This window comes from Pleurodeles waltl, chromosome 1_1, assembly GCF_031143425.1.
Source record: "Pleurodeles waltl isolate 20211129_DDA chromosome 1_1, aPleWal1.hap1.20221129, whole genome shotgun sequence".
NCBI lineage: Eukaryota > Metazoa > Chordata > Amphibia > Caudata > Salamandridae > Pleurodeles > Pleurodeles waltl.
The window spans coordinates 504435969-504452595 of NC_090436.1; the positions used below are offsets into that span (position 1 = coordinate 504435969).

Here is a 16627-nt window from a genome sequence, read left to right on the forward strand (position 1 = left end):
GCAGGATAGACACTGTGTCGCAAGATCTGAACATCCTTAGAGTAGACCATCGCAAATTATCCGAAAAGGTGAAGTCAACGGAAGAGGTGCTAAACGAACTGGCCCCCACAGTAGCGGACAACCAAAAACAAATTCTCCGCTTGGATGCAGAAGTAAAGACACTGCTGAGAAGAGCAGAGGAGGCGGAGGGCAGGTCCCGCCGTAACAACATACGATTCCTCGGATTCCCTGAAAAATCATTGGATCAAACCTCAGAACTCTTGCTGGAATACTGGTTAATTAAAGACGTCCTGAATGGAGCCCCATCGAAATTCTTCTCTGTAGAAAGAGCGCACAGGATCCCTGGACGTTCCCCAGTGCCGGGCCAACCCCCAAGACCGTTGATAAGCCAGGTTCCTGAATTTCAGAGACCGTGATGCTATACTACAGCAGTTCCGCAACAAAGGCCCACTCAAGTATGAGGACTCAATTGTTCACGCTTATCCAGACTTCACTCAAGAAGTGCAAAAACAACGGAACTCCTATGCCCAAATAAAGCAACGCCTCCGTGAACATGATATAAAGTACGCACTACTATTCCCCGCCAAATTAAGAGTATCAACAGACGAACGCACGCACGTGTTCACCTCACCGGAGGACGCTTGGACATGGATGCATGCCAAAGGGCTTGCCCACCCCCGTGAAGCAACCGGCACCGACTAGAACTGCTTAACGACATAGTCACGGAAACGCTCCAAGAGACGCCCCAGGGGACAACCCACGGAGAAACAGGCCGCAAAAGAGAGAGCCAGGGTCCTGAAAGAAACTCCCCTGTTGACACAGAACTCCTTTGAGACTCTCAGGACACACCCGGAGGAAGGCTCGGAATCGGACTCGTTCAGCTCGGATTCCACATTAACGGAAGCGCCTAAAGGGCCCGGCTCTCACCCCCAGGACCGCAGATACACTTTGAACGAGTATCACTGGGGGCACTTAGGAAATCTGCACAATAGCCAGCGGGATTGAATACCTAGCTAAGACACTATCGGACCACTCACCGCTCAAAATAACTCTGGACTGGGGTAGGAAGCGCCAAGCGATCCCAACATGGAGACTACAAGTGGAAGCCCTACACCACCCAGCATTCACAGACACACTGAGAACAGCGCTAAAACAGTACTGGGAATTAAACACTGGCACCACAAATTTAAGAGCAGTGGAGTGGGACGCACACAAAGTAGTGATTCGTGGCCACTGTATCTCTACTAACATGGGGGGTGAGACGTACACTCCATGCAGAGGTCAGCAAGCTGGAGAAGAAACTAAGAGCACTAGAAAATGAAGTAGCCAGCAACGAAACACCATACACGACATTAAAACATGCGTGCGCAGAATACGCCACCGCCACACTACGCCTTCACGACCACAAATACCACTTGACCCGACTACAAATGGAAGGCGACAGATTGGGTAGGCGACTTGCATGGCTCCTGCGTGAGGACCGGCAGCGCCTCCCAATCGGGGCAATAGAGACAGGCACAGGCGTACTGGCAACCACACAGGAAGAAATAAACGATGCGTTCAGGGAATATTATACAAAATTATACGCTAAACGTACATCATGCACTACCCAACAACTTAGGTCCTTTCTGGCGGACTCACTCCTGCCCCAACTTACACAAACAGACAGAGAGATACTGGAGGCCCCCCTGACATTAGGAGAACTCAATAAGGCCCTTGAACAACTACCTAGGAATAAAGCTCCAGGTGCAGACAGCGTGCCATCAGAATACTATTCTACATTTGCGACACACCTTAACGCACATCTCTTGAAAGTATTTGAAGAGGCATGGGTCAACGGGACTCTACCCCCCACAATGAGGGAGGCAATGATAGTTGTCCTCCCGAAGCAAGGGCGCGAACCCACTGACGTTAAATCCTACAGACCCCTATCATTGCTAAATCTAGACTGTAAAGGTTAGCTCCCTACATGCACACTCTGGTACACGAGGATCAGAACGGATTCATCCCAAAGCGCAACACCTTTCTTAACATTCGGAGGCTGCTAAGCGTAATGGGCGACACTCCCCCGAACGCATCTGAGGAAGCTGTGATTTCACTTGACATCGAAAAAGCGTTCAATACACTAGAATGGGATTTTTTGTTTGCCACCATGCAGCAAATGGGTATTGGCCCAAAATGTACACGCTGGGTACGCATACTGTACACTGACCCACAGGCCAGGGTGAAAACAAGTGGAGTCATATCAGGGAGCTTCTCGGTCAGTAGGGGTACAAGACAGGGATGCCCTCTGTCCCCCCTCATATTCGCCTTTGCGATGGAACCACTGGCCGCGCGCGTTCGTGCAAAAAAAGAAAAATGGGGGGTAGTAAGGAGCGGGACCTTCCATGCCATATCGCTATACGCAGACGATGCCTTCATATACATACATAGAGGGGAGGAGGTGTTTCCGCCGGTGATGTTGCTGCTGTCTGAGTTTGGGGGGGGATCTCCGGCCTAATAGTCAACTGGGGAAAATCCTGTATATTACCGCTAGCCAGTTGGCCCTCAGCGAAACAAGAGAATGCCCCGTTAGGCCACCTAAAATGGTGCTTTGACACATTTAAATACCTAGGGGTCAACATTTACCACAGAGCAGAGGACCTCAGGGATGGTAATCTGGGGAGAGCGGTGGCCTCTATGAAGGGCTCAATGCGATTCTGGAATAAACTACCACTTTCACCATTGGGCAAGGTGGCCTTAGCAAACATGCTGATGCTACCCAGATTGTTGTATCACTTCGCGGCCTTGCCACTTATTATTCCCAAAAGCTTTTTCAACAGTCTGAACACTATCCTATTGCAACTTTTGTGGGGAGAGGGCAGATGGCGGGTCGCACTCACCACACTATCCGGTGGCTGCGGGAGGGTTGGGCGCCCCAAACTTTGAGCTCTATTCCGCGGCCGCACAGTTGCAGTGGATACAGAATTGGATCCATAGACCCAGCTCTGCAGAATCCATTTGGCTGAAATCCCGACTTCAGGGAGTCCCCCTGCTCGTATGGCTTAAGAAAAAGCAAGCCAAAAGCCCACGCGAAAACCCACTGATGGCAGCGGCACACGCATGCTGGAAGAGGTATATTCAAAAAGACACAAAAGAACTTCCCTACTTACTGCTTCTCCCGCTAGAACGGCTTCCCTGGTGGGCGGAGACTGGATCACATTCGCCCACAACCTGGACAGATGCGGGCATATATACAGTGGGAGACTGCTTCGAGGAAGGAAACTTATTGTCCTTTGAATCCATGCAGGCCCTCACAGCGGTCAGCCCGGGGCAATTACTGGCCTACCACGCTATATGCCACCCAATTAGAAAAACATGGGCGTCTGGAGAACTAGAACCAGACACCTCAGCTACCCTGCATCATATGCTGAGCTGCGACACACAAGCAAAAGCAGTCTCAAACTCATATGAACTCTCGAACAAGCCCCCGGAACCAAATTTGCTAAAAGCTTGGGAGAGGTGGAATGCCGCACTGCCTACCCCGATCTCAAGGGCAGAATGGCCAAAAGCCCTGAGCCACACCCGTGAGGGCTCAAGAAACCCCAGATTCCGATACACACAGTTTAATTACATACATCAGACATATTTAGTGCCAGTCAGGATCAAACGTATGTTTCCCGGACGGGCCCGGGCTGCCCCAGATGCAAAACGCCAGTAGCACAGTTTTGTCACATGGTCTGGGAGTGCCCACGGATACAAGGGGAATGGGCTGAGGTGGTTAAAGCATTAACAGAAATGACGGGTCTCGACCTGGACGAGAGTCCCAAGTCCTGCCTACTTGGCCTCAGGACAAGGACGAAAAAACACAAACACTTACACAGGTTCGTAGACCTAGCTTATGCAATGTACAAGAGACTGATAGCCATGAACAGGAAGGCCCCCAATGCACCCAACCTGAAAGCCTGGCTCACCCTCACGCTACGTTGGACCCGCGCTGAGTACCAGGTACTAATGAACCTAGCGCGAGGGGGACTGCGACACGCGGGCTGCGAAACTTGGAGCACGTTAGTTTCTAGGCTAGAGGCAAAAAACGATGAAAGGCCCCCTTGAACCGTGGACAGCCGCGATTACCCAGGCACTCTGTCAGGGGATGCACACACACCCGTCAACAATGCCTCAACTTTACTGATAATACACCAAAACCTAAGTGCACACACGTCAAGTAGTACCTACAGGCCAGTATGCCCAATCAATAGACACCAGCACCCCGGCGTTTTGCGCCTCCTCTCCCCCACCCCCCTTTCCTTCCTTTCCCCTCCCAGAAGTCAAGACCGCATCTTAGGCGTCGTTGGAGCCCCTCCACAATAGAATGCGCTAAACACTTGCGTCGGCAAAACCCAAACATACTTATTAGACTGCTCAGACCTGGAAGTGTACGAATGTCTTTAGTTGTTTGTTAACTTTAATCTGTGAGAACCTAACGATCTACTGTAAGCATCAACATCCTGTCATTGATAACACTTGTACGTAGTACAACGTATGGTTCTTTTAAAAAATCTATAAAAACATGTTAAAAATAATATATATATATATATATATATATATATATATATATATATATTATTTGTCTTTTGTTTTCCAGGTACCAACTGCTAACGTTTTAATACTGCTGCTGTTTTTTTTATAGCGCCATGCCTAGATGTTTTTCTAAATTTGTGTTACTAAGTATTGCTCAGATTCTATTATTATGGTTCTGTGTGTTCTCCATTGAATTTAAAATACCTGTCACCTTGATAAAGCTTAGTAACATTCGCTGGTTAAGTCAGCCTTTATTGTTTCTTTACATGTATCAATTGAGTTTGGGAATAACATTTGTGACTTTGGCATTAATATAGGGAAATAAACATTTTGACTTCTTAATAAACTGATGTGGTGCTTGATGATCAAATTGATCATGGTGTGTTTAATTTGATGTTTATGACGTTTTCCTTATGATTTATTTAAAGCGGATTTGGTTCGGTCATCGGCATATAGTATGAAATCTGCTATATAGTCTGTTGTGACTAAAATACAGCCAAGATTTCTGCTTTAAAAGTTTCCACTTCTCTAATCATACCAACTTAATTTCTCAGTGTAGGTTTGCTGACTGTCTGGGGCTTGACACAAACAAAAGTTCTGTGGTAAGGCATTAATTTTGGAACAGACGTTTCAGTATGTGTAGGCACTTGATGTGTACAGATTGAACAACTTATGAAATGAGGGTTTTCCATGTATCTGTGGTTGATTGTTCTTGTGAACTATGCTTCAGGTGAAGTCTGTGGTATAAGGTCAACGTTGCACATAACACGTGTGCTGCACTAGAAGGAGTTGTAGCTGTGATGTCATTAATGATTCTTCATATTATTCTGAGCTATTTTGCTTGCAATCTGGCTTTTGAAACCCCACTAGACACCAGGGATTTTTTTTTTTTTACTGAAACTGTCAAAAGGGAGCGACCCCTTGGGCAAGGGTCGCTCCCGGGGGCATTTTTTTGGGAAGGCCTTTTCTGCCCCCCCTGGGGGCATATTGGCCTATTTTGATGAGGTCAATCTGCCCCCAAGGGAGGCAGAAACCACTAGGCACCAGGGATCTTTTTTTTGCGCAGACACGCAAGGGGAGCGACCTTGTAGGCAAGGGTCGCTCCCCGGGGGGCGTGGGGAGCAAATTTATTTTAGGCCATCTCTGCCCCCCCTGGGGGCAGATCGGCCTATTGGCAGAAACCTCTAGGCGCCAGGGCAAATTATTTTTTTTGTGTTAGAGATGGGGAGCGACCCATCAGGCAAGGGTCACACCCCTGGGGGGCAAATTGTATTTAGACCATTTCTGCCCCCCTTGGGGGCAGATTGGCCAATTTTAGGTCAATCTGCCCCCAAGGGGGCAGAAACCACTAGGCACCGGGGATTTGTTTTTTGGCGCCAATGTCACGTAGGGGGAGCGACCCCGTAGGCAGGAGTCGCTCCCGGGCAGGGGGGGTTTGGGGGGTGGGGGTTCAAATTTAATTTAGGGCAATTCTGCCCCCCCCCCCCCCCCCCCCCCCCCCCCCAGGGCCAGCTGAGCTAGAGGCCAAAATCCACAGGTAGGCACTTTGCAAAAAAACACCTCTGTTTTCTGTGAAAAAATGTGATGTGTTCACGTTGTGTTTTGGGCCATTTCCTTTCGTGGGCGCTAGGCCTACCCACACAAGTGAGGTACCATTTTTATCGAGAGACTTAGGGGAACGCTGGGTGGAAGGAAATTTGTGGCTCCTCTCAGATTCCAGAACTTTGTCACCGAAATGAGAGGAAAAAGTGTTTTTTGGCCAAATTTTGATGTTTGCAAAGGATTCTGGGTAACATAACCTGGTCAGAGCCCCGCAAGTCACCCCATCTTGGATTCCCCTGGGTTTCTAGTTTTCAAAAATGCGCTGGTTTGCTAGGTTTTCCCAGGTGCCGGCTGAGCTAGGGGCCAAAATCCACAGGTAGGCACTGTTTTCTATGAAAAAATGTGATGTGTCCACGTTGTGTTTTGGGCCATATCCTGTCGCGAGCGCTAGGCCTACCCACACAAGTGAGGTATCCTTTTTATCGGGAGACTTGGGGGAACGCTGGGTGGAAGGAAATTTGTGGCTCCTCTCAGATTCCAGAACTTTCTGCCACAGAAATGTGAGGAACATGTGTTTTTTTTTTTTAGCCAAATTTTGAAGTTTGCAAAGGATTCTGGGTAACAGAACCTGGTCAGAGCCCCACAAGTCACCCCATCTTGGATTCCCCTAGGTCTCTAGTTTTCAGAAATGCACAGGTTTGGTAGGTTTCCCTAGGTGCCGGCTGAGCTAGAGGCCAAAATCTACAGGTAGGCACTTTGCTAAAAACAGCTCTGTTTTCTGTGATGTGTCCACGTTGTGTTTTGGGGCATATCCTGTCGCGGGCGCTAGGCCTACCCACACAAGTGAGGTATCATTTTTATCGGGAGACTTGGGGGAACATAGAATAGCAAAACAAGTGTTATTGCCCCTTGTCTTTCTCTACATTTTTCCCTTCCAAATATAAGACAGTGTGTTAAAAAGACGTCTATTTGAGAAATGCCCTGTAATTCACATGCTAGTATGGGCACCCCGGAATTCAGAGATGTGCAAATAACCACTGCTTCTCAACACCTTAGCTTGTGCCCATTTTGGAAATACAAAGGTTTTCTTGATAGCTATTTTTTACTCTTTATATTTCAGCAAATTAATTGCTGTATACCCGGCATAGAATGAAAACCCACTGCAGGGTGCAGGTCATTTATTGGCTCTGGGTACCTATAGTTCTTGATGAACCTACAAGCCCTATATATCCCCGCAACCAGAAGAGTCCAGCAGACGTAACGGTATATTGCTTTCGAAAATCTGACATTGCAGGAAAAAGTTAGAGTAAAACGTAGAGAAAAATTGATGTTTTTTTCACCTCAGTTTCAATATTTTTCTTTTTCAGTTGTTGTTTTCTGTAGGAAACCCTTGTAGGATCTACACAAATGACCCCTTGCTGAATTCAGACTTTTGTCTACTTTTAAGAAATGTTGCGGTTTCTGGGATACAGCGTTAGTTTCATGCCCATTTCTGTCACTGACTGGAAGGAGGCTGAAAGCACAAAAAAATCATAAAAATGGGGTATGTCCCAGTAAAATGCCAAAATTGTGTTGAAAAATTGGGTTGTCTGATTCAAGTCTGCCTGTTCCTGAAAGCTGGGAAGCTGGTGATTTTAGCACCACAAACCCTTTGTTGATGCCCTTTTCAGGGAAAAAACCACAAGCCTTCTTCTGCAGCCCCTTTTTCCCATTTTTTTTAAAAAAATGAAATTTTCACTGTATTTTGGCTAATTTCTTGGCCTCCTTCTGGGGAACCCACAAAGTCTGGGTACTTCTAGAATCCCTAGGATGTTGGAAAAAAAGGTCGCAAATTTGGCGTGGGTAGCTTTATGTGAACAAAAAGTTATGAGGGCCTAAGCGCGAACTGCTCCAAATAGCCAAAAAAGGCTTGGCACAGGAGGGGGAAAAGGCCTGGCAGCTAAGGGGCTAATTTCAAAATGTTAATGTTGTCATTGGCACAGTCACCTATCTGTAATGTTACTTTAACCTTTGTTTTTTCCCCACTTTTTCCAATGAGACAAATATACACATTTTTTGGGGGGAGCCCCCTCCCCATACATACTAGCCCTACCCATCTCTGAGCTCTTATATCCATTTAGTACTCTTTACCTGTATCGGAACCCTAGAAGATCTTTATGGATCCTTACTACTCCTCACCTAAACCCTTAACCTCGTACATGCGTTTAATTCCCTTAAAAACACACCTATGTAGTAAAGTCACATTTTTTAAAGTGACAGAAAATGACGTGTGGTACTCGCATGCGTGGTAATTGATGAATTGCACAACTAACACGTGGTAATGCTCGCGTAAAGACTGCATATAGCAAGGGGTTGCTCTATTGTCTGCACTTAACAAGAAAAAAGTCAGCTGCGTGAGAGATGTTAACAGCATCAAGTGAATATTCTGCACTTTAATTTCTGTCCTAGCACTGGTGTGTTCTCACAACTCTTCCCATGGGGATACTGACTGGGCTCTTGCAATCTGACCTGGATGGAGTGAAGAAAAAAAAACACTAAACGAAAGAGAGTACAGATGAAAGTTGAAGGGCAGGACCGCTCATACGCCCAAATTTATAATCCACACGTTTTACTTATATGTACAAGTGCCCCCTCCCTTCCTGTACCGAGCTTAAGTCACGTGACTTGGCTGTAGTCCTGGGAATACAAGAATCACTATAATGCCCACTTCAGTGTTTTGGGTGTTTGAATGCTCTCTGGTGCTCCGTAGCCTAGCAAGCACGTGATGTAAGATTTCAATCATACGTATCCACGATTCCGGCCTTTTATTTTGGCAGGAGCTGGAGAAAAAAGGAGATGAAGAGAAGTCAGATGAGGAAACTGAGGGAAAGGAAAAAGACAAAGCCGAGGATGAAGAAGATGTTGAAAGCGAGGTCTATGACGAGGAGGAGCAGGAAGAGGTACTGTGCGCTCTTTGTTCTATGAAGCAGAGGAGAGTAGAGGGCGTCCTTCCTTCCCCTCCGACCCCCTTTACTCTTCCAGCCGTAGTACCGCAGCCCTGCTCTGATTGCACCCCCGCTTTTTACGGTAGGAATAAGAGACGTATTTCTGCGCATGTTGCCAGAAGCTGTGGCTGTTTGTCCCAGCACTTCCATTTGACTTGTCACGATCTGAGGTCTTACCGTGTTTTGGGATGCATCGCAATTGAGCTGAACAATGTGAATAACAAAAGCTGTTTGTGAGCTGTCAGTGAAGGGGCACACCCTTGGTTTTCATTGGCCGTTTCTTTTAGTCTGGCCTGCCTGATGCGTGATGACGAGGCCGAGCTCTGTGAGTTGAGCTGGGAGCGGCTTCAGTTTCAGGGAGGGACAGCTCACTCGGTGCCGTACATGGCAGACTGATAGGTTAATCTAGTTTACAGAGAGCGGCAGGACTGCAAATGGTAACATACAGAAGATATTTCACTGCTTTGCTCGAAGCTAAAGGCCTGTTATTAAGGTAATTCTCATTTAACGTTGGAATTGCACAGACAGGCTGTTTGTATGTAGTTGCTTCCAGTTAAATAAGCATAGTATATCGTTTACATATGTGCGATCTTCCACGTTTACATATTTGTTTGCACTACTGTTTTGTTTATTTCGGAATACTGTAATATTAACATGAATTACATTAAGTGGGCGTGCAAACCCATTAAATACTATATAATACAAAATACTCCCAGGTATGTTGGAAAAATGTTAAGAAAACCACAGTCGCTTCTTAAGTCCTGTACTAAATAATTGATGATTATGTACACCTAACAGGATTACAGTCACAATGCATTGCTAACACAATCATTTGTAGTAGATCTTCAAGATACATGTCTAAAATTTAATACCTAAACCCACTAGTACCAAACAGTTTGCGTTAATCTTTGGCTGGAAACAATGTTTTGGTTTATAAATAAGATGCGACTAAAATACATTTTGTTATAGTAAGAAGTCTACAAATGTTATCTCCACCCACATTTCAAAAAGGAAAAACAGGTTTATGGCACTGATCATGTCATTATGTCTCTTTATCGTTCTGAAATTTACAACATTTACACAACTCTAATACTTCACTTGTAAACATATTACTGGTGGTCCACAATATGCCAAGAGTTAAAAAGAGTTTAGAAGGATCACGCCGTCCTCACGAGTGGATGTCCAGATAAAATACTTGGCATCATAGGTAGAACCTCAGTTCGCTGGGATGTAAAAATGACTTTGTCCTTAATGCGATGTATTTGTAGTAAGAAGAAAGATCATATGAGTCATGACCAGAAAAAGTGAAAGAATTTAGCGCATCAATATAATGGAGCCAGGTGTCTTGGAAAAAAAGTGGATAATGTGTTAGTTACCGGGGTTGTAAGTAAAGTGAAAGTTTAAATGGAGAAAAATAAAATGAGTCCTTAAATTGCAGAAAGGTGACTAATGAATAATTTCAAGGGCACTCATAAAAGACGAGAACACCTCTTACTTATATCTTGTTTTATTTAAGAGTGGAATTACACTAAGAGAAAACTAAGTTAGATTTCTTTATATTTCTCTATAAGAAATTCTCAGTTTAATAAAGCTGTTAATAGGGATCGAATAATGACATTATAACGGAAACGATTTATGTGCATACATATTTAATGAGGCAGATTATGAGAATGGAAACGTTCTAACAACCATGTACGGACTATAGTATCTGAAGTATTTCTAAACCAATAAGGCCCTGATTACAAGTTGCATGGTAGTGGCGAGTTGCAAACTCTGTACACTTACTCTAGTAGTACCTAGACTGTTAAACCCATTGAAATATTGAATAACTGCGAACAAGACATTACTGTGTGTTATTCCCTTTTCCAAGGGATAAATGTGTGAGAGGGCTTCTTTCTAGATGAGGATGGTGGGAAGGAATATAAGAGGAACGGGGACGATTAGGGGAGAGCATCGAATTGCCAGAGAATAAAGTCAGGGTGGAACAGCGAGTTGGCGAGGTTTGGCTGCTGTTACGAGCTAGTAAAATCGAGTGCAATGTTTTCGCACCCAGGAAAACTGGTTGCAGGATCACTGGGCCACTTCTGATCAGGCAGAGCAGTATCTGATCAGGATACTTCCACCTGGCTCGTAATCAAGCCCCAAGAGTCATTATGATATGAATAAAATTGAGCTTAATTAGACTTTTCACTTTAGGAGATTGGAGGGTTTTTTGAAGTAGAAAAAATATTATCGTTTTGCAAAAACAATAAGAAATATAGAATACTTTTTTACATTAATTTTTGTATTAAATATGTTGTATATAGGAAACAATACACAGTAATAGGAACTAGAGTGATCTCAGACTAACCACCAAATGTTAGCTGGAATGAATAGTGTATCAGAACAATACACCATATCGTTTAAACTATTGTTAGAGACATGTTTCTTAGTGGGAGATGACAGCGGCCCTAATCAAGGCCTCCACCCAGGGCCGGCTTTAGCCCTGTGCAGCACACTCTTGGTGCACCACCACCCCATGACCACCTGCTCAGTTCACTTACTACCACCTGGAAAATGTGCCCCTCATCTCTCCATAACCCCCCTTTCACATACATTCATTTGTTTTAAAGCACTTGTAAAGGCTGGCTTTACTAATCCACTCAGCTATCCACATAAAATATAGTTCTGTTCTTTGCAGCAGGTATACTAACCCTCTGCGCTACTTTATGGTGAGTCAAAGTTGCCGCTTGACGAAACTCCCATCTCTCTCCCTAGCAGGATCAGTAATCACAAGCGATATCTTGACATTTTAATTGCTTCGTTAAGGCTGGGTGCACAAGAAACTTTTCTGCAGATGCTTTTAAATCGCAAGTTTCGTAAATCTTAGGTAAACACAGCGCCCCCAATCCAGGTCAGCACCTGGTGTGGCCGCACCGCTCACACTGCCCTAAAACCGGCCCTGCTTCCACCTGTAGGAGTTGTTTTTTTCATATTGTTGGTAACTTACCAGATGTATTGTACCTGATTTAATATGTAGTGTGAAACCTCATCTTTGTGGGAGTCACACCCAATATACATTTCCTCAGCCTCAAGAGGTGCTTTAGCTCGCGTGGAGAAAAGGGAAACATATAGGTATTTATTATCCTCTCCTCTGGAATATACGTACAGGCAGGAAAGCTGGGGTCTTTAAAATCTGACTTGATTGCTGAGCAGCTCTTAATCTTGCAGGACCAAGAGAAGCAGCCAACCCCGTCTTCCCTGAATCAGTACACGCACGCAAACTTGGGCATTTTATAATATGTAGTGTTTATTATGTGCAGATCTAAAATACTACTTATAAATTAGGATTATCACTATAATAATGGATGTGAATATTAGCAAACTGCATGGGATATAGACTCTATCCTTACCCCCATCCACCGTAGACAATTAGGCTGGCACTTCCAATTTGCCTTGCAACAACATATTACTGTGCTCCTTTTTGGTGTGTGAGTGTTGTAGTACCCGGGCGTGCATGCTGCAGCCTAGAAGCTCCTCAGGTAAGTGGCCCACACATAACATGTACCCAGAATCAGTTTTTTCTCTCTCTCCTTTATCATCATCACCATCATTATAACTTTATTGCGGCTCAGACAAAAAAGTATATCAATAGATAAAACAACTCGATCCAAATAACCAGGTTCATTACAATCATACAAATGTGTCAATTACATCAGACTTGGAAAAATAATTAAAAAAATATAAATATAAAATACAAGATTAAAAAAAAAAAAAAAAAAAAATCCCCTCCCCAACCTTCCATAAAAACTACACACATCTCTTACGAATGCTCCAAGCCATGAACGCATATCTAGACACAGAAAAATCAATTGACTTAGCATTAAGAATTTTGAAAACAAATGCTACTAGGTGCTGGGCAATACCTACATTTCTGCAAAGGGGAACCAGCCATTTTGATCTAACGCGTTTATAGGCTTTACAAAAAAATGAAAAGTGCGCCTCTGTTTCTTCAGCCCCAGCACATGCTGGGCATGTCACACTCAAAAGCACCACATCAAGCCCCCCACTTGCAGGTCAATGTACAAAGAGGAAGGGCCCTATACCTGAACGGCAAGTGCAAATTCCTCGCTAACATCTCATCTAAAAAAGGTTAAAAACCATAGTAATCTTTAAAGTCTAAAAACCTAAGAGTCTTAGAACCATGCTCAGAGTTTCCCAAGTGAGCATTCAGATTGAAATGACCTAGCCAAGTAACTCTTAGACTCTAGGCAATCTGCCTCATGGTTCTCCCACATACCGGCCCTTCCTACTTGTGCCACATTATCCTTAATATATTGGAGCCATGGCAATTTGCAAGCACCTGGCAAACCCATGATCTCCTCTAACCCCTTTCTGTAGGAGACTAGCTCAGGCGATGCCCATAGTCTTCTCCAAAAAAGAAGTGGCCTAATTCCAATTCCTAAGCAAATGGGCCGAAAACCCAGGTCGAACCTTAAAGGTAAGAGTGGAGTACTCGAAGGGTGATTAAATGTCTTAAAAATGCATTCTCCACTTTCGCAATACATGCCCTCTTGCCCCCCTACACCTCCACCCCATACATCACTGCCCCCAGAGCCTGCGACCTATATAGCTTACACACCAAACTTACTGGCTTAAAGGACGAGTCTTTAAAAGCTCTTCCTAGGCCGCTGGTGAATTAAGCCAGTCTTGGCTTTTGTTGATTCAAATGCGATAGCCAGTCCATTTGCTCTGGCTATGTAGTTCTCAAGTAGTCAAACACCTTGACCCGCTCCAGGGGTACCCCGTTGAGGTTGGGGCCTTGCCTAGTGGATGGGGAAGGATGGAATACCATTTACTTTGTTTTCCCCATGTTGATTTCTAGCCCCCTCATCCTACAAAAATCGACAAAACAATCTAAAATCCGTTATAGGCCCATTGGAGATCTTGACAATAAAGGGTTATCATCTGCAAATATTAACTCAGGAACCTTAAGATGGGCTAATCTAGGGGCATCGTTGAAAACTTTGTTCAATACATCAATCAAACCGTTGATGTATAGTGAAAATAGAATTGGGGCCAGCACACAACCCTGTCTAACTCTTTTCCAAACTGGGAAGAGGTTCAGTCTGATCTCCTGATTTACCAAACCGAACCTGAGTGAAATGCCTCTCATGGAGTCTCTGTAAGATCTTACACAGATAGGTAGGAACCCCCATTTGTAACAGAACCTGCCACAGGTTGTCTCTTGGGACCTGGTCAAATGCAGCTCGGAGGTCCACAAATATTACATAAAGGCTTGTGCTTTTTAGCATTGTGGTTTTCCAGTATTTAAGCTGGAGGCGAAAGACCTGGTCCATGGTGGAGGTGCATCGCTTAAACCCAGCCTGTAGGGCACTAAGGACACTGTTTTTCTCTAAACCAGACCTAAAGTCTCCCTAGGATCACACTTGCAAACCGCTTTTGAATTGTGTCTATTAAGCTAAGTGGCCTGTAGTTGGCTGGTAGGAGAGGAGAACCCTTTTTGTAGATGGGTATTATTTTAGCTCCAGCCCACAATGCCGGCATAGGCACTCCCACCATGATGGCCTTAAATAGAACCCCAAGATATGGTGCCCAGATATCGATTGCAAAACTATACAAGTCCCCCGGAATTCTGTCTAGGCCAGGTGCCGTACCTGGAGCTACTTTGGAGATTGCATGAAGCACCTCCTTGATTGTAATCATAGGGTATGCCTCAGACTTTTCAGGGACCCACCCCCGCTCTAACACCTAGTGGTCTATCGGAGGCAGTTTGAAAATCATAAAGAGACCGAAAATGCTCCTACCATTGATCAGCAGAGATAGTGCTTTCAATTGAGCCGTTGGTCTCTTGCTTCCCTGAGGCAACAAATCGCCAACATATACGGACGCCCATGTTCCTCACAGCTAGGTGCAAGGACTCTGTTCTGTGGGTCTTCCACTGTCTCTTTGCGGTGGCTAGAGTACTCTTTTACTGACTTCTGGCAGTTTATACCGGCCTAAGATCTTTCAGTATAAAGGCCTTAAGAAGGTCCAATTTAGCCTGCTGGCACTGCTTGTTAAACCACGAGGCTGGCTTTTTCTTACCACTATTAGTCTGATGCTACATGAAGAACAATTTTTTTAGCTCACCCATTAACTACTTGTGCACGTTCTCCTCGCATGCACACTGATTGAGGGGCACCAGGGCCTCTAAAATCTCACCCACCTTGTCCAAGGCTGAGCCAATGGTGATAAAAAGCTGCTGAAAAATTGGGGGGGGGGTGGAACTGTACAATTTCATTCCACTTGATCCTGTGCCCATTGGAGGACAACATAAGTCTATCATCCAACCTGGAACTTCCTTTGTCCCACCCTCCTTAAACACGAGGTACCCAGGTGGAGCAATAGTGCATTATGATCTTTCGTACCTTACAATAATTTGCATCTCCATAACATAAGCCCAGAGCCTGACCGCAATAAAAATGTAATCAATCAATGAGGTACTGCCTGGCCGATTGAATGTATGGAACCCTTTTTGGTCAGATGTAGTACGACCGTTGCAAGCAGGGATAGAATGATTTACGAGCGCATTCATCTGAAGGACCAATGGGGTGCATTTTCTCACCAGTTGAGAACTGGACATTGGAATATGCCACAGGCTGTCTTCTGGCTTCACAAGATCATATACCCCAATACCAATGGGTTCAAAGTGACCATTAAAAACATCTCCAGTCAATTGGAATGCACTACTACCAAACTGAAACAAAAAATCAGACAAACATTCCACAACCAAGGATTCTCAGCCAGAAACTACAGGCCTGGAGTACACACAGATCACATACAATTCAATGTTACTTGTGGATGAAAGTGAAAGGCATAAGATGTCACTGTTAGATGTTTCCACAATCATAACCGAATAACCCAAATGAGAGGCTAACCAAGTAGACAACCCCCCGACCCCCCCTCCCGAGGGCCTCTCCTACTCCCCAGTGGTTGCTGCCTTGGAATAGGTGGCGTATCCTGGGTGTTGGACATCCTCACTAATCAATGACTCTTGGAATAGGAAGATATCATACTGTGTTATGAACTATACACAATCTGGGTTATTCAATTTGCCCCCTCAAGCCAGCCACATTCCAAGAGTGCACTTTGACAGAACTCAGGGGTCTTGGTTGCTGCTTGGAGAACTCAACACTCTCAATTTTCTTAACCCTGATGATCTCTCACTGGGTGGTGTCCCCATTCACACTCCTTCCCTTTTCCCTTACCACCCTCCCTCAATCGACCAACAGAAGTGAAACTTTGTGAAAGGACTGTGCAAGACTGGAAGGAACAGAAGATGGATCTTGACAGAAGAGGAGCTGCAACTGAAGGGGGCCAAGTCCAGTTCCAGTTGGAATGTCCGGTTGGGGCAGGAGCCCTTAACTACCCTTCTGGAGATGCAGGTCCAGGTTGACAATGAAGCCCAGGAGTCGGCTATGCAGCACAGGAGCAGAAGAGGAGTTCCAAAAGTGATGCAGTTGATGTCCCACGTCAGAAGAAGAATTGCAGTCTGTCAA

General features: G+C 45.0%; 1 protein-coding gene across 2 annotated transcripts in view; it reads left to right on the forward strand.

The window, feature by feature from the left end:
• POLR3G (RNA polymerase III subunit G) overlaps positions 1-16627 on the forward strand; it is a 278324-nt gene that overhangs the window by 219768 nt on the left and 41929 nt on the right. For both annotated transcript variants that reach the window (XM_069225191.1, XM_069225202.1), the window contains exon 7: positions 8919-9041. In XM_069225191.1, coding sequence (XP_069081292.1) covers positions 8919-9041 — 123 coding nt within the window. The remainder of the gene's footprint in view (positions 1-8918; positions 9042-16627) is intronic.